We start from the raw sequence: 24,096 nt of genomic DNA on the forward strand, positions 1-24,096 counted from the left end.
GGTTGTGGATTTAGAACACCGTCATTATGATCCCCCTGGTGCATACAAATTCCTTTTTATAGTTGAAAATATAGTAAAGCACTGCTTTCAGAGGCATCCAGCTGGAGGAGAAAAGTACTGAAAATAAACATCTGACTATCAGAAATATAGTATGATATAATATGATAGAAAGGGAATATCTCACAAGCAATACTTCAGCCAGCCATTATTGGAAATGTCTATGGTAACCTTGTTTAATTATCCCAGAAGAGCACATTCAACTTTACAATCAGCTGGCCTGTTTCAAAATAGGATCCTTCTATCTCTAAAATAGGTTTCATACTTCTTAATCTCATCTACATAGTCTTGTAATTTTATTGAAAACTTTCTTTTGCCTTTCAGTTCTTCCATGTGACAGATGCAAGCCATTTTATCTGCTTTCAATCTGTTCCCCTTTGTTGATGTCATACCATGACATGATTACCATGACCACAGGAAACAAAACATAGAAGTATTACTTCATCCAAGAGAAAAATGAACTTATAATTTTCTTGGGAAGCAGTTTTAGGTTGACACCTCCTCTTTAAAATTATGATGGCTTAGAAACACAACCTCCTCTGATACAGTTTTCAGTTCCACAATATTGCGTTGCTGTTAGTCACAATGAAAGATCATTGATTTCCTTTAGTCCAATTAATTTTGCGATCACCTGATAATCAACATCATTTCTACCATGGTTCAGGTCTAATAGGTCAGACTCAGAAGGCTAGACCTATACAAGATTCACTCAACTGATGCAGTGCACTCTACTTTTTTGAACATTGAGCAGCGATTACATCTAGACATCTGTAGAAGTGAGTATTTTATAATGATTTGAATTGTCAAATATCACTTACGATATCTTCAGAATTCTTTTTATTTTTCTTCAGCTTTTCCAGGCTAAATTGTCTCCACAATTATGTGTTTTTTTACTGTCTAAACATGTTTTTCAAAGTATTTTGTAGTCAAACAATTTTCCCTAGTGTTTCCAGACAACTAAGTGTTTATTGGAAGTCAGTGATTATTGGTTTACAAGAGGATTGCATGCTATCTTGTTCCACTTAATTGACTCTCTATCTGTTAAGAATTTCTTGTATTACATTGCTTCTTTCTAAAAATCAATGTTTACAAATATTATTCATAATTTCAGCATACTTAGTTATTACTATAATTCACCATTGTCTGCAATGTATTTGTTTAAATAGATAAATCAAGTCAATTAGAAGATATTCATCGGTGTTTTAAAGGAGGGAATGAAAGTGGATCTGAGGTGTTTAAACTGAGTAAATATTTTACCAGCCACTTTATGACCAATTCAAACACTGTTTGGCTTTCACACACAACCATACTTTGATGTATAACCTGGGTGTCCCCGAAGAAAGATTACATGGAATCCAGTCAGAGATCAGACTCAGGTTTAATATCACCTGCATATGTTGTGAAATTTGTTAACTTTGGGGCGGTAGTACAAATGCAATACATAATAATAGAAAAAGAAAATGCGTATTACAGTAAATTTAAATATAGTTTAATTAAATAAGTGGGGCAAAAATAGAAAAAAAATGTAATGAGGTAGTGTTCATGGTTTCGGTGTCTATTCAGAAATCGATGGCAGAGGGGAAGAAGCTGTTCCTGAATCGCTGAGTGTGTGCCTTCAGTCTTCTGTGCTCCCTTCTGAATAGTAGCAATGAGAAGAAGGCATGTGCTGAGTGATGGGGGTCCTTAATGATGGACGCTGCCTTTTTGAAGCATGCTCCTTGAAGATGTCCTGGATACTATGGAGGCTGGTGCCCATGATGGAGCTGACTAATTTAACAACTCTCTGCAGTTTATTTGATCCTGTACAGTAAAGCCCCCCCCCACCCTCACCCCCATACCAGACACTGATGCAGCCATTTAGAATGCTCTCCACAGTACATCTTAGAAATTTGCAAGTGTTTTGGTGACATACCAAACCTCCTCAAACTCCTAATGAAATACAGCCGCTGGGACTGATGAGCTCCACGTGGGCTTGAGCGTGTTCTGGATAGAGATGACTGGGCTATGCTTTGAAACTATTGTTTGTAAGTAGTGTAAATCGTAGGAGATTAAGTGTGTAATAATGTGATGCTGTAGTCACTGAATAAGCCTCCTTTAGAAAAGGAGAAAAAACATACTTTTATGTACTCCAGTGAAAATAAACTAAACAAAATATTTTCAGGACACAAGTTTTTGATTCTGGTAGATGAAAAGCTGAATATTTTTGTGTAGTATTGTGATTGTACCATTTGTAGTCGGGAAGTCTTAAGGATGGAGTGGAGGTCATTGAAGTGTGAATATACCACACTCAAATTAGCTTCTTAATTTTTTCTTATTTATAAATCTTTTATAAATGTCTTTTTAGTGTCAACCTCAATGACCAATTATGATGAAGAAACTCCAGCATATATTGGCTTTTGTTTAAAAATCTATTTATTTTCTCTGTGTTCCTTCCGGTCAGACTTTGTTTACTTCCCAACATTACCTACACAAACTATGGTGGAAATGTTTTCCAACAGATATACCACTTGGGAACTTCTGTCAAGGACAACTGCAGTAGTCAAATCAGTGACAAATGATTGACTCTGCTATTAACAGGGTAGGGAAAAGCAGTGAAAGAACAAGGTAGGACAAAGCAGCAAAGAGGTACTTGATAGTCGAAGAGACAGATAAATGTTTTTATGTCTGTGAGAAAGATTCCGGGATGTCTCCGAATGGATGGAGACCATTCTAAAAGGGCAGGGTGAGCAACCAGAGGTTGTTGTCCACGTTGGATCGAACAAGGGTAAGGTGAGCAACCAGAAGCTGTTGTCCGTGCTGGTTCGAACAAGGGCAAGGTGAGCAACCAGAGTTTGTTGTTCATGTTGATTTGAACAAAGGCAGAAAGTGAATAACAAAAGGGATTTAGTGAGTCAAATAGGAAGTTGAAAAACAGGATCTCAAGAGTTGTAATTTCAGTATTGCTCCTTATGTCATTTGCTAGTGAGTATTTTGATCGAGTTTTTTGAGGAGATAGCTAAGAAAATTGATGACAGCAAAGTGGCAGAGGCAGTTTACAAGGATTTCAGTAAGGTGTTTGACAATATTCCGCATGGCAGACTGATCCAGAAGGTTAAGCCACACGGGTTTGTGATTCAGTATGTTCGCAAACTGGATCCAAAGTTGACTGGCTGGTAGAAGGTAGAGCATTGTGGTGGATTGGTGTTTATTTCTGACAAATATAACAAATGTACATTAGGGATTGAATGTGGAACTTTTGTCTGAGAAACGTAAGTGACTTGAATTGAATATACTGTAGGTGGTCTGATTAGTAAATCTGCAGACAACAATAAAATTGTTGAACTAATAGATGGTGAATGTTGGATGTGGATCAACTAGAACAGTGGAGCAGTGGGAGATGGAATTTAATCCAGACAAGTATGAGGTAATGCACTTTGCTCAAATTCTACCAGGGTGTTAATGGCAAGGATCTTAGGAATGCCGATGTAAGAGAAAATATTGGTGAAAGTATGTACGTCAAAGTCAAAGTTGGGTTTATTGTCGTATGTGCAAGTTCATGTATGCAAGGTGCAATGAAAATATTACTTGCAACAGCACCACAGTCACATAGAATCAGACAACATTCACAAGAAAAGCATAAATTATATACAACTTTGACAAAAAAGGTCCATTTAATGCAAAGTGGTCAAAGTAGTCATGGAGGAGGAGGAGACTGCCTGTTACTTCGCTGCCATTTAGAGCAGCAATGAAGGTCCTTCATCTCTGGGGGTTTTCAGGGCTTCCTTCATTGTGTCAGTAGTTTCCTCTTTGTTTTGCACTACTGTCAGTCTTGAAAGTCCCAGGTGGAAACCCAGGAATATCATCGCACTCAGATGTAGAAAGAATTGTTTCCATAACAATTTTGTTTTACTAGTCAGGAATGTTAGCCTGAGCTGTACACCCAACGTGAGAACCAATGTACCACCCTCAGTCTGGCCTTTGACCTATTTGCCATGGGTGACCCTATCAAAATCCAAAGCATAAAGCCCTGACTCCAGCCAACATAGCTCTCTAAGTCATTGAAGCATACAAGCTCCAGACCATGACAAGGTAGTAATGCTCTTGGAGGCAAAGTAATTATAGTGTTGCTATACTGTAGTGACTAGGGTTGTGCAGGTTGGTTCAAGACCAAATGATTGAAAGGAAGTTGCCGTTCTAAAATGTGGTGATGTGGAGATCTTCGATGATAGATGTTGCCTTTTGAGGCATCTACTCGTGTAGATGTTACCAATGGTGGGGATGAATTTGCCCATGATCTAACAGGCTGAGCCCATTCATATCTTGCTGAAAATGAAAACAAAGGTAGATAGGGGTTGTGAAGAAGACATCTGATATGCTTACCTTCGTAGACTGAGATATAGAGCATAATAGTTGGGATGGTATTGTTACGTACCCCGTAACTAGGTTGCCAAACCAGCAGAAATGGACCACTTAGTTGGAGTCTGGATTACTGGAACTAAGAAAGTTTTAAAGAAATAAGCAACACAGTACTCTAATAGTAAGGATATAAATGCAACAGGTTAGCAATGAATAAACACACATGTACACAGAACTAGGATAATAGGATCAATCAAGCTCTATCGCAGTCTAGGGGTAAATGACCAGTTTCAAGTGACGCAAAGTTCAGTTCAATTGAGTTCAGTTCGCAGTAATCACTGTTGTGCCGTTGGGCGGGGAAAAGGAGAGAGAGCGAAAGCGAATGAATATTCAAAACGGATTCCACACAGACCTTCAATATTCCTCGCAGTTAGCTTTCAGGCGAGTCCTTGGTAATGTCTTCTGAGGTAATCGACTGTGACCCCTCCGTTCCAGGTACAATCGTTCTTCTGCGGTGAACCCAGCACCCAGGCAAGGGTGGACACACACACCAGGTTCCCGCCGATCTGTACCTTTCTACCCTGTGCGTCTATGGCTGGTCCCGCGACCAGACCTCCAACAACTCCCACCAACTAGTGGGGGGGGGGGCACACCGCTTTCAGGGTCTCGTTACCTCGTGGAGTCCTGTGTCAATTGCCTTAGCAAACCTGTCCCTTTTTATCCCCCTGCTGGGGTATCGCCTGTCCATCACACTTCAAACAGTTCAGGGTTCAAAAGGAGCCGGTCTTGACAATATTCAGACCGGTGTGTCCTTCCGTTAAACTCTCTCGTCTCTTCATTAACATTTCCAAATGCTGCTCCATTGTCTTACTTATCTCTCTCTCCTGAAGACAGGTGGCAGATCAACTGTTGATCCCACTGGGACAGGACAGTTAACATCTTAGTCTAGGTGCACTTTTGTAACCCTCTTTCGTCACAGTATGTTGCAGCTCTATGAAACATTGCTTAGACTGCATTTAGAGTTTTGTGTATATTTTTGGTTGTCACACTATAAGAAGAATATGGTAGCAAAGGAGAGTGCAGAAGAGATTCAGCAGAATATTGCCTGCAGAACATATTGATCAGACTGGGTTTAATCCCACTGCAATGTAGGAGACTGAAAGTTGAATTTATAAAGGTTTATAAAATTATGTTAGTCATGCATAGAGTAAATAGTCAGAATCCCTTTTCCCAAGTCAGGGGAGTCTAGAACTAGTGGCCATAGGTTTAAAGTAGAAAGGGAGAAACTTAAAGGAGATCTGATGGGTATGTTTTTCACACAGAGGGCGGTGAATATGTGGGCCAAGCTGCCAGAGAGAACAAATACAACTTCCAAGATTCAAGTTTGCTTAATGTCATTTCCTGTATACAATTGTAAGGAGAATGAAATAATTGTTACTTCAGATCCAATGCAGCACAAAAAAACACAATAAATGCAAATACATAAGATAGTGTATATACATTGATTGTATCTCCATGAAGTGTTTCAAGACTTGCATTCCAATCTAGCTGCATCTCGTGGTAATACATATGAGACCATCAATACTTACAGGTTAGAGAGCATTAATAACAGAAGAGGATGACCACATCAGATCCATGTATACCTCAGAAATAATGTTAACATGACTCACTAAATATACATGAATTTGATTAATGTTTTTTATTGTTGGTTTGCCATCTCACCAGTCAGATTAATGTAGACTCACCATCAGATTAATTCATGGAGTCAAAAAACAAGACATTTTAAAATCGTTTTCCATTTGCTTTAAATATAATGCTATACTTCTGTCCTTATCTCACCGTAGTTCTTCGCCTATTATAGATCACTCACCTCATTTATCACCCATCAATATCCACACTCTGCGATATGATGAAAGATACCATGCTTTCGTGGGACCCACAGTTTTCTATTCCCAGATTCTGCAAGTTGTGAGGTTGGTGACAGTAACTAACCAGTTCTAGTTGATTATCTCATGGGCACTGCTAATCAGTTGCTGATACAGGCTTGATACATGCTAAGAAAGTCAAAGTGAGACTAAACTAAACCATTAAATGATTGAATGGTGAAGTCATCCCCTTTCTCACCAAAATCTACACTGAGTAAAGTATTGCACTTATACAGGTTTCATGTCAAAAAATTGTGGAATATCCCTTTAAAATCTGTCTGCAAAAATCACACCTGCTATGTTTCATTGTGCCAACAGCAAGAACTTGCTGTACATTAACAGGGAATGCCAATGTCAGTTTTAATACAGATTTATACCAGGAGCCTTTTACGAGGAAGCCTGTGAACCTCACAACTGAAGTTCATTTTCCTTTTGATACTTTCATAGTGCTAGAGGGACACACAATGCTATTTCTTCCCCAACAAAAATACATGTAGCAATTTTCAGGATAGCATGAAAAATTAAAAGTCATAGGTTACCAATAAAGGTGAAGATAGGTGAAAAATTAAAAGGAAACTGGCTTTAAAGTTGAATGATTCACCTGATGGACTCAAGGGTAGCTTTCATGTGGTACATATTGGGAACAATCTCTAATATGCTCTAATATTAAAAAGTAGCCTCAGAGAAAGGCAAAAAAGTTTTCATATTTACTCATGATCCTGTGTTCTTGTTGGTTACCTCAGTTACTGATTGATTCACATTGATGGTGTAAGACTACGTATGAAGATCAGCTGATGGCTTGCTAGTTTTAATCCAATATCGCTAAGGCCTTAAAAGGAAACAGGTCAAGGAAAAAAAAAGACAAACAAGGAAAAAGCAGAAGTAAAAACAATTTAAGCAATTTTATTAAATGTCCGTGGTGAACAAATTGGTATGACTAATTTACTTTTCTCAGAGAGATCTTGCAAGCAGCTTGAATTGCTCTGTTAAGCAAAGGAAATTGAGCAACAAAAACAACAACTTCCCCTTATCATAGGAAAAATCCTTTACTTTATGAAACAAAAGTTGATGCCAAGCTAAATAAGAAAATATTGGATAAACTATCCAAAGCTTCATTTTATGTTACTTAAAGAAGGAAAGAGTTGTGATTCATAGAATTCATTCCAGAGGTTGGGGGTGGGCATTGTCATCATGAGTAGGGTGACTAAAATTAGTGATGCAAGAGAGGCTTGAATAAGGTCAATCAACAGATGAAAGAGGACTGGGTGCCCATAGAGTTGAAAGAGGTTGAAGAAATAGGGAAAGATGAGATTATGGAAAATAATGACTGAACCAATAACCTACTTAGAACACAGAACATAGAACATTACTCCATGATAAAATTATGCCCCCTTTAGTTAGCTATTTGCACCCTGGAAAAAGACTCTGGCTATTCACTTCTTAGCATTTTGTACACCTCTATCAAGTTACCTCTCATCCCCCTATGCTCCAAAGAGAGAAGTCCTAGCTTGCTGGACCGATCTTTATAGGCCATGCTCTCTAGGCCAGGCAGCATCCTGGTAAATCTCCTCCACACCCTCTCAAGTTCAAGATAAATTTCAGTTTATAGTCATTCAACAGACACACGTATACCACTAAATGAAACGGTGGCCCTCTGGACCAAGGTGCACAGCATAATTCATATAACTCACACATAACACAAAGTAATATTACCAAAAATAAATTAACAAATAATAAGGTGCATATATGATATATGTTAAAATGTAAACAGTATAAAGCTTCTGGCACTTCATACATGATGAGACAATATGATCATACATGATGAATCTCTTATGTGGTGGCAAGGAGTTTAGTAGTCTTATGACCTGGGGGAAGAAGCTGTTTCCCTTCCTAACAGTTCTCATGCTAATTATGGTTCCTCCTGCCTGATGGTGGTGGGATTTGGGGTGGGGGGGGGGGGGGGAGTCAAAGAGATTTTTGGATGGATGGGAGGGATCATTGACAACGCTAAGGGCCCTGCATACACAGCATTAATGATAAATAAATATCTCTCATGGGAGGAAAAGAGACCCTGATGATCCTCCCAGCAGTCCTCATAATCCTTGGTAAGGTCTTTCTGTCAGATCCCTTGCATTTCTCATAGCATACAGTGATACAGCTGGCCAGGACACTCTTGAGGTGCTCCTGTAAAAAGTTGGTTAAAATCGGGATGGGTGGGGGAAGGAAGCGTCATTTTCCTCAAAGTTCTTAGGAAGTGAAGACACTACTGTGTTTTCTTGACCAAAAAGTTAATGTTGAGGGACCAACCAGGTGAGTTTGTCCGTTATGCGCACTCCCCAAAAGTTGGTGCTCTTAACTCTCTACACGGAGGAGTCATGTATGTGCAGTGAGGAGCGGTCAGCTTGCACCTTGCTAAAGTCCACGATCCATCTATCTCTTTGGTGTTGTCCACATTGAAACTCAAGTTGTTGTGTTTATGCCATTCTACTAGCCCTCTACCTCCTCCCTGTACACAATCTAGTCGTCGTTGTTGATGAGGCCAACCACCGTTCTGTCATCAGTAAACCTGATGATTTGGTTTCAACTGTTGATGTTCCCTGCCCTCTCCCCCCCATTTCTCCACTGCTCGTTCTGCTGCTGGCATTTAGGGCAGCAATGAAGGCCATCCAACTCTGGTGGTGTTTGGGACTTCCTTCATTGTGTCAGTAGCTTCTGCTCAGTTTTCACTACCGACCGTCATGCAAGTCCCAGGTGGAGACTCAGGAATACCATTGCACTGAGATGTAGAAGGAATCTTCATTGCTATTTCCATAACAGTTTTGTCTTACAAGTCAGGGTTGTTATCCCCGAGCTGAACCCAGAACCTGGAGGACCAGTGGACCACTCTTAGTCTGGCCTCTACCCTTTGACCTGTTTGGCATCGGTGACCCTACGGAAACAGCAATGAAGAATCCTTTGACATCTGAGTGTGACGGTACTCTTGACTCTTCACCTGGGACTTGCATGACTGACAGTAGTGAAAACCATAAGAAAGCTACTGCATGATGAAGGAAGCCCTGAGTACCCTAAAGGATGGAGGACCTTCGTTCCTGCCCTAAACGCCACGGCCAAACAGGCAGTCAATAAGTTACAGTACATTTCATTGTTGAACACAAATACATCAATTCAGAAACCTGCTGAAACTCTGCACAAATTCAATCCAAGAAATCAATGGCACAATTACCTATCATTTCTGAAAGATGAAGGCCAATAATTTGCAGTCAGAAATCCATTCACATCTAAGTCTCAAACCCTGCTGGGTTCCTCTTCTTTTCCAATTCTGGCCTTTCATATATCCCTAATTTTAATTGTTCCACTTTGTCGATTGCGCATTCAGCTATATGGCCCCTGCTCCTTCCCTAATTTCTCCAGTTCAATAGCATCGTTCATTTGTTGTGATGTTCCTTAATGCTTTCCTGGATTAACCATATTATCAATGGATGTTAGGTTTGCTGATGCTCTATTCTGCATGCTAGTCAACCTGCTCCATCATAACTACAAGATGGCTTTTGTAACTGTGTTAGAAGGACTAGTGATCTGATTGCAATGTTCATCTGTTTCCTGTTTCCCTCAAATTGAAATGCATGAATTCAACTTACCTCAAGCAATTCTTAATCCAAAGTATAAAACAGCTCATCAATTTCAAAACTATTTAGACACTAGCAACTGCAGATGCTGGAATGTGGAACAACGAATAATCTGCAGGGTCTGTGAAAGGAAAGAAAATGTGGATGTTTTGCCTTGAAATGCTGCAATTCCTTTTATTCCAGGAATGCTGCTCTACTTGTTGAGTTTCTTCAGCTGAATGTTTGTAAATTAAAAATACGATGCCTTCCTCAAAATCTAAGGCTATTTATCCCAATGGTACAATTTATAAGCATCTCTGAAAGTAAGTTTAGGAAAATGGGAACTGCATACAGCCTGTCCTATTTTAAACTGGCCATGATCATGACCATGCATAAGATGGAAGGACACCTGTTGATGGTGGTTTTCCTGTGCAATCTTATGATGACTTTTACATTCTGGATGTTAACAGTTATGGATTTTAAGGTTCTGTAAGAGACTGTAAGAGAGATTCTGTGAGTAGCTGAATGCAAGCTGGGGAGAACGTCTTTGTATTTCTGCTGTTTTTTATGCCAAGTTATCACACCCCTTAACAAGATATTAATAAATTCAGCTGTGCTTTTTAATTGATACTTAATTTCTTGATATTTTATTTGATCTCAATTTTTCCATTGCAGGAACAACATCCCTCATTAATAAAATGGCTGTTTTCAAGATGGCTGCTCAGTTTTTTGGAGATCTCTTTGAAGTGTATGCATCAGAAAGGAAATCTGGTTTGAAGAACATTCTGTACCTGATCTCACTTTGTCTTGTGTTAGGCATAGGAGCTAGTGGTATTGTTTATATTTGCCTGCAGAAACTAGAGTGCAATCTCTCAGTGGCCCTAGCAGTGTTTGGAACCCTTTCTGGGGTTATTCCTGGAGCTCTGTTTCTTTCCAAGTATTTCAGATGCTTTGTCCTGATATTCCTTATTTCATGTGGAACCAAGAAAGGCCGCAATGCCCTGATAACAGCTGGTACCAGCATAGTGCTCTTTAACTGTGCCAAAAATAGCTTTCACAATTTAATGAAATTAGTAGATAACTTAAATTGTTTCTTGGTTGGAATGCTATCATCCATCAGATATCTTTTGTCAAAGTACAAAGAAGCCTTGGAATGGATCAGCAAATATAAACCATTAGGAACCATTATTGTACATTTTTCAAATGATCTTAAGATTTATTCAACAGTTAATGATGATGCTATAAGAATAAAGCTCAATGAAACTACAATAAACTTAGAGATCCAGGCTAAGAACATCATTTCAATGTTAAGCTCATTTTCCAGAGTTTGTAAACATTCAATAGCTCTCATTTGTCTTTTGCTGGTTCTGTCATTCACCTGGTTCTACATCAGAAGATTTTTAACTGATATCAAGTTTGAAAATGTATTTATTACAAATCAATTCCTGAAATTTGATGAAAAGCAGAAAGAAGCAGGAAAACCGCATTTGTGCCAACTAACTAAAAAAGAGAATAAAAGCTTCATTAGAATCCCAGCACTATGTTTATCAAAAATGGAACTAAGCAGCATGGCAAGATTCTTGGTTCCTGTCTTGAGTCACCTGTGTATCTGGACAATACTCATAATGCTAGATTGTGGAGTATTTTTACTTACAGATTCAATAGGACATCACATGGACCATCTGCCTACAATAAACATTACAATGAAAGCAAAATTTTCTGTAAGTATACATACTTTACTTAACACAGAACAATTTGTGGTTAACTTTTGCATGGTAGATTGTACTAAGGTATTTTAAGCACCACACAAAATATGCTGGAGGAACTCAGCAGGTCAGACAGCATCTATGGAAAAGAATAAACGGTCGATGTTTCAGGTAAAGATCCTTCTTCAGGACTGAGAAGGAAGGGGGGGAAGATGCCAGGGGCAGAGAAAAGGGGCTAGCTGGAAGATGATAGGTGAAGCCAGGTGGGTGGAAAAGGCTGGAGAAGAAAGAATCTGATAGGAGAGGAGAGTGGACCATAGGAGAATGGGAAGGAGGAAGGGACCCGGGAGGAGTGATCGGTAGGTGAGGAGAAGTAAAATATCAGAGTGGGGAATAGAGGACGTAGGGGGTGGTTTTGCTTGCTGGAAGGAGAAATCGATATTCATGCCATCAGGTTGGGGGATACCTATAAACTATTTTAAAACTGTGAAAGCATTTTTTAAATGGGCATTGCAAGATGGAAAGGCGAGATTCTGTTCCTCTACTGTCATTAGTCTATCCATTCATTAAAGTGAGATTGGAAGGACATAACTTTTTCACAGGGTCTGTGGCAAATAGTGGGTGAATCATGACAACACTGGCCAGAATGATCACTTCATACTCTGTGTGGAGACAAGTTCCGGTTTTCATACAAAAAAAACACCTTATGCTTGTGTTATGTAGCATTATTATCATGCTAAATGGGATAGAATCAGAACAAATCTGGCAGCTCAAAGCCATGCATCCATGAGGCACTGTAAACCAAAAGCAGCAGTAGATAGGTACACCACCATAATCTGTAATCTTGCGACTCCTTATATCTCTCAATCTATCATTACCATCTAATCTGAAATTCAGCCCTGTTAAATGAGGTGTGCAGATCTAAGCAGTCTTGAAACCAGCAGGTCAGGTCAAAGCTCTTCATCCTCCCTCATCCGGTCATTCAAAAAGCAAAGTCTGCACATGAAATAAAAACAGTGAATGCTAGAAATACTTTGCATTTCACCAGCATCGTATCTTCAAAAGGCAATGCCTCAAAAAAGCAGCATCAATCATTAAGAACCCTCACCACCCAGGAATGCACCCTTCTCATTGTTACAGAGAGGAGATACACGAGCCTGAAGACAAACACCTAACATTTTAGGAACAGCTTCTTATCCTCCAGCACCATATTTCAGAACGGACAATGAACTACGAACACCACTGTACCTTAGTATTTTCACTCTCTTTTTGCACTACATATTTATCTTTTATTAATACTGTGCATTTCTTATTAGAATTTATAGCATATTTTACATATTGCACTGTATTTTTGCTGCAAAACAACAAATTTCACTACATATATCAGTGATAATAAATCTGACTGACTCAGCGTCTGGGGAGACAATAGAACTTAGGTTTGTATAATAGTTCATGGACAATAAAAAAAGTGTAAGCAGTGTGGCCATTGTGTGAGTGAGGCAGTGTTAGATTGGTCCAACCTTGACTCAACAGGCTTAAGAGAGAACAGGTAGAGGTTACAAGTAAGTTTCTAGTAAGCTTTTTATTCTGTTAGTACATAACTAGAGCTATGGGAAATCTGAGAGGCCTCCGGTCTCCCTCATAACTGCATCTGCACAAAATGCATTGAGTTGCAGCTCCTAAGAGACTGCTAACAAACTACAGCTGCAGCTCAATGCACTTCATGCAGATGCAGCTCTTTGTGCAGATGCCCTTTGCCTCATATGGGAAAATGAGGAGGCGATAGATCGAGCTACAGGGAGGTGGTTACCCCTAAGTTGCAGGAGGCAGGACCCTGGGTCTGTCAGGAGAGCAAAAGGGAATAGGCAGCCAGTGCTGAGAACCCCTGTGGCCGTTCCCCTCAATAGTAAGTATACCATTTTGTATACTGCTGGGGGAGGAGGGTATGAGCTACCAGGAGAAAGCCACACCAAACAATTCTCTGGCACTGAGTGTGGATTTGTGGCTCAGAAGGGAAGGGAGAGAAGAGGAGTGCAGTAGTTATAAGGGATCTATCATTAGAGGAGCAGGAAGCAGGTTCTGTAGACATGAAAGAGACCCAGATGGGATGTTGCCTCCCAGGTGCCAGGGTCAAGGACGTCTCGGATTGGGTTCATGGCAATCTAAAGCGGGAGGGTAAACTGCTGGAAGTCGTGGTACACATTGGTACCAATGACATACGTGTGTCGGAAAAGGGAGGAGGTCCCGACGAGAGAATATAGGGAGTTAGCAGAAAGTCGAAAAGCAAGACCCCCAGGATAATAATCTCAGGATTGCACCCTCTGCCACAAAGGTAAGAATAGGATGGTTTGGCACATGCATATGTTGCTAAGGAACTGGTGCAGGGGGCAGGGCTTCAGATTTCTGGATCATTGGGATCTCTTCTGGGGAAGGTATGACCTGTACAAAAAGTACAGGTTACACTGAACCCAAGGGGGAAAATACCTTTGTTGGGATGTTTGCCAGAGCAGTTAGAGAGGGTTTGAACTAATTTGGCAGGGGGATGGGAACCTGACTAATAGAGCTGAGGATAGGACAGTTGGGTATACAAGTCAATGCAGTGTGCAGTGAGACTATGAGGATGGACAGGCAGATGATAGAGCAAAATTGCAGTCAGTGGGATGAATTAAAGTGCAACAGGGGTTCAAAATCAAAAATGGTGATGAATACACAATTGAAGGTGCTATATTTGGATGCACACAGTATACAGAATAAGGTAGATGATCCTCTAATGGAGTTAGGGATTGGGAGGTATGATGTTGTGGGCATCTCTGAGTTGTAGCTGAAAGATCATAGTTAGGAGCTTAGCATCCAAGGATGTATCAAAAAGGTAGGCAGAGGGAATGACTCTGTTAGTAAAAAAAGTTAAATCAGATCCTTAAAAAGAGGTGACATATGATCAGAGGATGTAGAATCTTTGTGGGTAGAGTTATCTGCAAGAGCAGAAAGATCCTGATGCGAATTATATACTGTCCTCCGAACAGTTGCCACAATGTGGGCTATAAATTTCAATGAGGGCATGTAAAAAGGGCAATGTTGCAATAATGGGAGATTTTAATATGCAGGTAGATTGGGAAAATCAGTTTGATGTTGGATCACTAGAAAGGGAATTTTTAGAATGCCTATGACAGCTTGTTGTTGAGCCCACTAGTCCAGAGCAATTCTGCATTGGGTGTAATGTAGTGAACCAGATTTGATTGGGGAACTTAAGGTAAAGGAACCTTTAGAAGGTGTGATCGTAATATGGTAGAATTCACCCAGAAATTTGAGAAGGAGAAGCTAAAATCAGTCCTATCAGTATTGCAGTGGAGTAAAGGGAATTACAGAGGCTTGAGAGAGGAGCTGGCCAAAGCTGTTTAGAAAGAGGAGACTAGTCTGAATGATGCCAGAATACCAATGGCTGGTGTTTCTGGAGGATATTTGGAAGGCACAAGAAAGGTACATCCCAAAGATGAAGAAATATTTTAAGAGTGAAGATGATACAACCATGGCTAACAAGAGAAGTCAAAGATAGCATGAAAGCAAAATAAAGGGCATGTAATATAGCCAAAAGGAGTGGGAAAGTAGAGGATTGAGAAGCTTTGAAAAACCAACAGAAGTAACTGAAATGCTATAGAGAAAAGATGAAATATGAAGGTAAGCCAGCCAATAATATAAAATAGGACTCAGAAAGTTTTTTCAGATATATATATATATATATATATATATATGTGTATGTGTGTGTGTGTGTGTGTGTGTGTGTGTGTGTGTGTGTGTGTGTATAAAAGAGAGATGAGAGTGCATATCAGGCCACTGGAGAGATAGTAATGGGAGAGGGAGCAAAGAAGATGCAGATGAACTGAATACTCTAAGTATTTTGCATTATTCTGTGGAAGATCGCAGCAAAATGTCATGAATGCAAGAGTGTCAGGGGGCAAAAGTGAGTGTTGTTGCTCTTACTAAGGAGAAGATGCTTGGGAAGCTGAAAATTCTGAAGGTTGATAGATCACCTGGATCATATGGACTACACCCCAGAGATCTAAAGGAGGTAGCTGAAGAGATTGTGGAGGCATTAGTAATGATCTTTCAAGAATTACTAAATTCTGGAATGGTTCTGGAGGACTAGAAAATTGCAAATATCACTCTACTCTTTAAGAAGGAAAGGAGATTGGAGAAAGGAAATGATAGGCCAGTTAGCTTGACTTTAATTGGAAAGATAGTGGAGTCTATTATTCAGAATGAGGTTTTAGAGTACCTGGAGGCACATAATAAAATAGGCCAAAATCAGCTTGGTTTTCTAAAGAGGAAATTTTGTCTTACAAACCTGTTGGAGTTCTTTGAGGAAATAACAGGCAGGATTGAGAAAGGAGACTCAGTGGATGTTGTTTATTTGGAATTTCAGAAAGCCTTTGCTAGCTGCTCACATGATTCGCTTAAGATAAATGCTCATAGTATTACAGGTAAGATACTAGCATGGACAGAAGACTGGCTGACTGGCGGGAGGCAGAGAATGAGAATTAAGGGGGGCTGCTCTGGATAGCTGCTAGTGACTAGTGGGTGTCACAGGGGTCATGTTGGGACTGTTTCTTTTCACATTTAACTGTATGTCAATGATTTAGATAAAGGAATAGATGGCTTTGTGCCCAAGTTTGCAGACAATATAAAGCTAGGTAGAGGGACAGGTAGTGTTGAGGAAGCAGGGTGTCTACAGAGGACTTGGACAGACTGGGAGAATGGGCAAAGAAGTGGCAGCTGAAATATAGCAGTGTAAAGAAGTGCATAGTCATGCACTTTTGCAGAAAGAATAAAGGCATGGACTATTTTCTAAACAGAGCTGCAACCTTAGCTTCTATCTGGCAATGTAGAAATTATCAGCTGCACAAACATGGCACAATATAAGCGCAGTAATTCAACCCTGACGATGGAAGATATCCTTGATTGCAATACCAATTGGTACTTATTCACCAACAGCCAGCTCATCAAAACTTAGTTTTGGCTTCCTAAGAATCACTTGTTTCCAACCCACATCACAGTTATGGTCTAACATGGACTAGATGGCTGAATTGCAGGGCTGAGGTGAAAGTAATTGCCTTTGACAAAAAGTCAGTTCTTGACTAAATCAAGCATCAAAGAATTACGTGGAGCTAAAAGATATTGAGAGGACAATACTCAAGTAGTCAGGTGGCATACCTTGCACAAACCAAGATAGTAGCAGTAGTTGGAGAAGAATCATTCTAGCTGCAGGTAACTTTTCAGGGGCTCCTAGGCACAACTGTCATCATTGTTTCATTAGTGGCCTTTCTTCCACCATAAGGTCAGAATGGAGATGTTTGCTTAAGAATGCACAACATTCAATTCCATGTATAACTACAGAATATGAAACTATCCATTTCACTTAAAACAAAGCCAAGTCAAGATTCAGACATAGGCTAATAAGTGGCAAGTAATATACAAATACCTGCACTTTATCTCTTTCAATATCACCTCCCAGCTCCTCACTTCATTCCTCCCTCCCTACTCACCTACCTTCCGCTCACCTACTTTCACCTATTGCTTACTAGTTTGTACCCTTCCCCTTCCCCCAGATTCTGCCTTCTTTTCCCTTCCTTTCCAGTCCCAATGAAGTGTCTCAGCATGAATGTTGACAGTTCATTCCTCTCTATGGATGCTGCCTGAGCTGCTGAGTTCCTCCAGCATGTTGTATGTGGTACCAAATGATGATGATCTCTAACAACCTTTCCTTGACATTTAGTGGCATAAACCATTGCAAAATTTCACCACCATTAGAACCCATCATTGAACAGAAACTCAGCTGGACAAAGCACATGATTCCCAGTGTTGTTCAAAGGTCAGGTACTGTGCCATCCCCAAAACCTTTCTATGATCTACAAAGCAGGAGCATGATAGAATAGTCACCACTTGTTGAGATGGATATGCAGCAACATTACTGAATAGCTTGGCAATCCAGGACAAAGCAACCTGCAAGATGGTACATGTGAGCCACCCTAAGCATTTATTCCCTTTTCAACTGTGGCTGCAGTGCCTGCCACCTGTAAAATGTATAGCAGTTACTTTCCAAGGCTTCTCCATCCACATAGATCATAGGACAAGACAGCACAGAAACAGGCCCTTCAGCCCACAATATTGTGCTAAACCAGCTAAAACACAAATCAAAACACCCAAACACTGAACTCTCCAACCTACATAATGTTCATATCCCTCCATCTTCCTCACATTTGTGTGCCTATCTAAAAGTCTCTTAACAGCCTCTAATGTATTTGCCTCTACCACCATACCAAGCAGCGCATTCCAGACATCCACAACTCTCTAAGTAAAACACTTATTCCTCACATCCCCTGTGAACCTGCCCCCTCTCACTTCCAATGCACGTCCTCTGGTATTAGACATTTCTACCCTGGAAAACAGATACTCCCGGTCCACACTATCTATGCCTCTCAGTCTTGTAAACCTCTCCCCTCAGCCTCCACCGCTCCAGTCCCTCATGATAGCCCATGCCCTCTAAAGAAGGCAGCATGTTGGTAAACCTCTTCTGCACCCTCTCCAAAGTTTCAACATCCTTCCTAGAGTGTGACTAAGTTCTGCCATCCCAAAATCTCCGAGCTCTACCACTATGAAGACAAGAGAGGATGGTGCATGAGACCAGGACCACCTGCTGGTTCCACTCCATGGAAAATTAGCAACTGGTACACCAAGATTTCCTCAAGGGCATATTTGGATGGAAATTTGCCCACAATCCTACATGCCAAAACTGATTTTATTTTGTAAAAAATTGCACGTTTACAAGTGCAGAGTGTATCAGTCATCAGTCCTATATCATTCATATTTTAAAGATGTGAATTGGAATAGTAGTTACAGTTTAAATTTTGGTTATATAAGGCTTTTCTATACTACTAATATTGATTTTCAACAGCAACTACAACGTAATTGATGGCTGAAAAGATCTCCTTAGGACTGTAGAATAATAAGATATAACAAGATGTAGAAAGAGAAGCAAATTTATAAAAGAATTACAAAAAGATGCATAAACTACAATGCCAAAAATAATTGAAATATAAGGAAATGGCAGTAAAATTAAACAAATAATTTGTGACTGTTTTTAAGATTACACATAAACCCTCTTAAAAGTGGTCGAGATGATGGCATGAGCAAAATTTTAAAAAAAACATCAGGGAAATTAATGGGCCTGAAAGTTAGTAAATCCCTTGCATCTGATGGTCTGAACATTGAAGCTTCCGAAGAGTTAGCTGTGGAGGTAATGGATGCAATTTATAAACTCAAAACATTCTGCAGATGCTGAAAATGGAGGGAAGCATACACCCTTTGTCATCTGCAAATTTGCTAATGATACAACCATCACTAGTAGAATCTCAGATGGAGACGAGAGGGCGTACAGGAGCGAGAAATACCATTTAGTGGAGTGGTGTCTCAGAAACAACCTGGCACTCAACGTCAGTAAGACGAAAGAGCTGATTGTGGACTTCAGGAAGGGTAAGGTGAAGGAACACATACCAATCCTCATAGAGGGATCAGAAGTGGAGACAGTGAGCAGTTTCAGGTTGCTGGGTGTCAAGGTCTCTGAGGATCTAACTTGGTCCCAACACATCGATACAGCTATAAAGAAGGCAAGACAGCAACTATACTTCATTAGGAGTTTGAAAAGATTTGGTATGTCAACAAAAACACTCAAAAACTTCTATAGATGTACCATGGAGAGCATTCTGACAGATTGCATCACTGTCGGATATGGAGGGAGGGAGGCACGGAAAGAACAGGACGGAAAGAAACTGCAGAGGGTCATAAATTTAGTCGGCTCCATCTTGGGTACCAGCCTACAGTGTACCCAGGACGTCTTCAAGGAGCAATGTCTCAGAAAGGCAGCATCTATTATTAAGGACACCCAGCACATAGGGCATACCCTTTTCTCATTGTTACCATCAGGTAGGAGGTATAGAAGCCTGAAGGCACACACTCAGCGATTCAGGAACAGATCTTCCCCTCTGCCACCTGATTCCTAAATGGACATTGAACCCGTGAACACTACCTCACTTTATAAACATATATTATTTCTGTTTTTGCACGATTCTTAATCTATTCAATATACATATACTTTAATTTATTTATTTATTTGTTTGATTTTCTTCTATATTGTGTATTGCATTGAACTGCTGCTGCTAAGTTAACAAATTTCATGACCCATGCCAGCAATAATAAGCCTGATTCTGATTCTGAAAATGCTGGAGGAATCAGAATCACTGACTTAATTACTTAATTTGTCTTTGGCATGTAGGGCGAAAATGATGGTTCTCCATCTGTCTGTCCATACCATTGCATATAGATATAGAAGGATTCATCCATAGAGAGGAGATGAACCCCTGAAACTGGAGGACTGGTGGCCTACTATTAGCCTGGCCTCTACCTTTTGACCTGTTTGGCATGGGTGACCCGACCAAGAGCCAAAGTAAAAGGCTCTGACTCCAGCCAACATAGCTCCCCAGGTCACTGAGGCACACAAACCTCTAAACCCTACGACATAGTAGTTATCCTCTTGGAGGAATCAGAATGAGGTTTAATATCACTGGCATACAGTATGTCATTAAATACATTGTTTTGCAGCAGCAGTACAATGCAATACACAATAAAAACCTATAAATTACAATACACACATGTAAATATATACACACACACACATATATTTTATAGAAATTAAATAAGTAGTGCAAAAGGAGAAGAAGAAAAAAATAAATAGTGAGATAGTATACTTGGGTTGATTATCCTTTCAGAAATCTGATGGCGGTGGGGAAGAAGCTATTCTTAAAACATTAAGTGTGTGTGTTCTGGCTTCCGTACCTCCTCCTTGTAGCAATGAGAAGAGGAACTCAGCAGGTCAGGTAGCAGTTATGGAGGAGGAATGAAGAGCCATTGTTTTGGGCTGAGACCCTTTATTGGCGCATTTTTATTTCCTCTCCATGTATTCAATTTAGCATTTTTGTATAAACTGTTGCCACAGATTGGAAAGTAGTTCATGTAATCCTGCTATTTAAGAAAAGAGGAAGAAATCAGTCAGACCAGTTGGCCAGATAAATGAAGAGGCAAGCGAAGGTGAGGTGATTTTGAGAGAGGAGCCATGCAGGTACACTGCGAAATCGACGTGCTTGGAGTTGGAGTGAATGACTTGGAGAGGAGAAGCCAAGGCAGAAGAATTCAATAGCCTGTCCAACTAACCCGGGTGCGAGGTTGGATGGCTCTAAGTGCCGACCCGATTTGGAGAGGTTGAGAACAGCTTCTCCAGCAGCAAAATCTAGGCATGAAGCAAATTGCTGGGCGGTGTGTTCTAACCCAGAGCAATTCATCGCAGCAGAGCCCAGGTCCTAATGTGAGGTACGATCCGCTGTTCAGACAATTTAAACACTAGCCCAGATAGACTGGGGAACACTTTCTCCACAACGCTGAGGGTGTGAGACTGCCCTGGCTGCAGTGATTTGCCCCACTAATATGAAGAACTGAATATCGAGGCTTTGGGCTTACGTTGGGCTGCTCCAGGAATTTGGATCTAAGGATTTGATTTGGTTCAGAATGCTGTTGTTGTTGCTCGCTCCTATTGTTTGTATGACTTGTGTTTTTTTCTCCCTTTCTCTGCGCATTGGGGGTTGGTCTTTTCTTTAATTTCTTTTGTGTTTCTTGCTTTGCAGCTGCCTATAAGCAGGTTGTATAATTATACATACTTTGATAATAAAAGTAGTTTGAATCCTGAATCTTGAACATCACTGACAGGGTATAAAATGCTAAAATATATAATTAAGGAAACGGCAACTGGGACCTTTGAAAAATGGTAAAATATTTGGACAGAGTTAATTAGGATTTATCAATGAAGACACATTTAACAAATCTATCGGATTTTTTTTGAGGTCGTAACCAGCAGAATAAAGGAGAAATGATGCATTTGGACTGTCAGAACACTTAATAAGTTGTGGAAAATAAGGTTATTAAACAAAAGCAGGGCTCATGGGATTTTGGGGTGCTATATAGTGATGAGAATTGAGGTTTCATAAGTGAACTGGAAACAGGAAATAATTAAGTCCATAAGACCATACGACATACTGCCTCACCAGCATCATTTTCCAGTGGCTCAATATCAACTCTCACCTCCCTTTTACTGCTTACATAACTGAAAAAAACTTTTAGTATCCTGCTTTATATTATTGGCTAGTCTGCCCTCATATTTCATCTTTCCCCTTCTTATCGCTCTTTTGGTTACCTTTTGTTGGATTTTAAAAGCTTCCCAGTCATCCAACTTCCCACTCACTGTTGCTACCTTTTATGCCCTTTTATTGGCTTTTATGCAGTCCTTAACTTTCTTTGTCAGCTACAGTTGCCTACCCCTGCTATTTGAGAACTTCTTACTCTGTGGGACGTGTCTATCCTGTGCCTTGTAAACTATTCCCAGAAACTTCAGCCATCTCTACTCTGCTGTCATCCCCGCCAGTATCCTCCTCCAATTCACCAAGGTAACCTACTCTCTCTTGCCTCTGTAATTCCCTTTATTCCATTGCAATACTGATACACGTGACTTACGCTCCTTCTTCTAAAAATTACAGTACGAATTCAATCATATTATGATCACTGTCTCCTCAGGGTTCCTTCACATTAAGTTCCCTAATAAGATCTGGGTTACTACACAACACTCAATCCAAGATAACCATTCCCCTTGTGCTCAAGCACAAGCTGCTCTAAAAAGCCATCTCATAGGCATTCAACAAATTCCCTCTCCTGCAATCTGACATCAACCTGATTTTCCAATCCCTTGAGCATCTTTGGGTTGGGGCACTGTGTGTAATGAGTGTCCTGGGGATCAACTGTTCACAACAGATTTCAAAGATTGAAAGAAAAGAACTGAGATTTCAGACTTAGGTCTGCTCTAGACTTCCAACCTTCCCACCTATCCCATCATCCTATGACACCCATCATCCTGAATCACATTGCTGCAGACCAACACTTAGCTGACTTTCTTTGTAAGATCGCCTTCATCAAAACATTTGTTCATTGATGCCTTGGGCAACATGTACTATTGAAGTTTAAAATAATGGAAATCCAAAGAAATTTTGCATTGGCCTGCCACATTCTAACACACCTTAATCTCAACCTATCAGTTCCTGGACCATCCTCTTTTGGCATTAAATAGTTACCTCGTTGTTTTTTAACAGGAATATACCAGAATCTTCTCTATTTTTGAAACCAGTGAGACAGATGAAGAGAACTTCTCATCTGAAATTAACTTATCTAAAGATGCCTGCATCCTTGAACCAACGCTATCAATCAGCAAGATATGGATTCCACTTGTTGTACTATTAGCCATCTTATTATTACTCACTTTACTTTCAGCAAAACTTCCAATTTTGAAAATTTTAGTTTTATCATCATTTTATAAAAAGACTGAGGAGAACCGTGTGCGATTTTTGCATGAAAAAATTTTACAGAAAAGACGCTGGGCCAAATTATTCAATATAGAGGAGGTACAGAATCCTGCAGCTAACATGGTAAGAAGCAAATGATAACATAAATCTATATATTATATTATCAGAAATTAATATGCTCACATACATTTTATAAACATTAGTTTCATCTAGACCTCTTTTATATATTTACAATGCTTTCTTTTGAATTTCCTTTTCTCCCAAAGAACAGTGTTCCCTTAAAGTTATTGTCAAGTACGTAAAATAGACTGTTGGTGTGTTGCTCCCACTCCCCTCTTCTTCTATTCCCAACTCTGACCTCTTACCTCTTCTCACCTGCCTATCATTACCCTCTGAGTCCCTCATCCTCCCTTTTCCCCTGTGGTCCACTCTCCTCTCCCATTAGGTTCCTTCTTCTCCAGCCCTTGACCTTTCCCACCCACCTGGCTTCACCTATCACCTTCTAGTTGTCCTCCTTTCCCTCCCCCACCTTTTTATTCTGGTGCCTTCCACCTTCTTTTTCAGTCCTGAAGAAGGTTCTTAGCTGAAACGTCGATTGTTTACTCTTTTCCATAGGAGTAGCCTGACCCACAGAGCTCCCCCAGCATTCTGTATATGTTGCTTTGGATTTCCATCATCGGCGCTCTCGTGTTTTTAGTGAGTTTTGCCCATTTAGTTGGACAAGTGATGAGAAACGTTACTTCCATTGTCACTTACTGAGATATCATTCTAGTTATGAATCTTCTATCAAAATGGACACCTGCCTTTGTGGCCAAATTATCCTCATGTTGATTAACTGTGAAGTACATAAGTACATAACTGCCCTTCCTTCCTAGACTATGACAGCAACCCCCCAAACTCCTCAATGAACAATAAAAACCTAAACTGCTGGAGAAAGTCAATGGTCTCCGGCAGCATCTGTGGAGGGAAATAGACAGCCAACATTTCAAGTTGAAACCCTTCAGCTGGAGAATCCAGA

General features: G+C 40.1%; 1 protein-coding gene across 1 annotated transcript in view; it reads left to right on the forward strand.

Annotated features, from left to right (window-relative positions):
* The first annotated feature begins 661 nt into the window (after positions 1-661).
* The window catches only part of LOC140191813 (dendritic cell-specific transmembrane protein), a 32,568-nt gene continuing 9,133 nt past the window's right edge, over positions 662-24,096 (forward strand). The window contains exons 1-3 of the mRNA XM_072249633.1: positions 662-833; positions 10,598-11,643; positions 22,869-23,201. Of these exons, the coding sequence (XP_072105734.1) occupies positions 10,621-11,643; positions 22,869-23,201 (1,356 nt within the window). The 5' untranslated portion in view covers positions 662-833; positions 10,598-10,620. The remainder of the gene's footprint in view (positions 834-10,597; positions 11,644-22,868; positions 23,202-24,096) is intronic.

The sequence above is a fragment of the Mobula birostris genome, chromosome 1 (assembly GCF_030028105.1).
Source record: "Mobula birostris isolate sMobBir1 chromosome 1, sMobBir1.hap1, whole genome shotgun sequence".
Lineage (NCBI taxonomy): Eukaryota > Metazoa > Chordata > Chondrichthyes > Myliobatiformes > Myliobatidae > Mobula > Mobula birostris.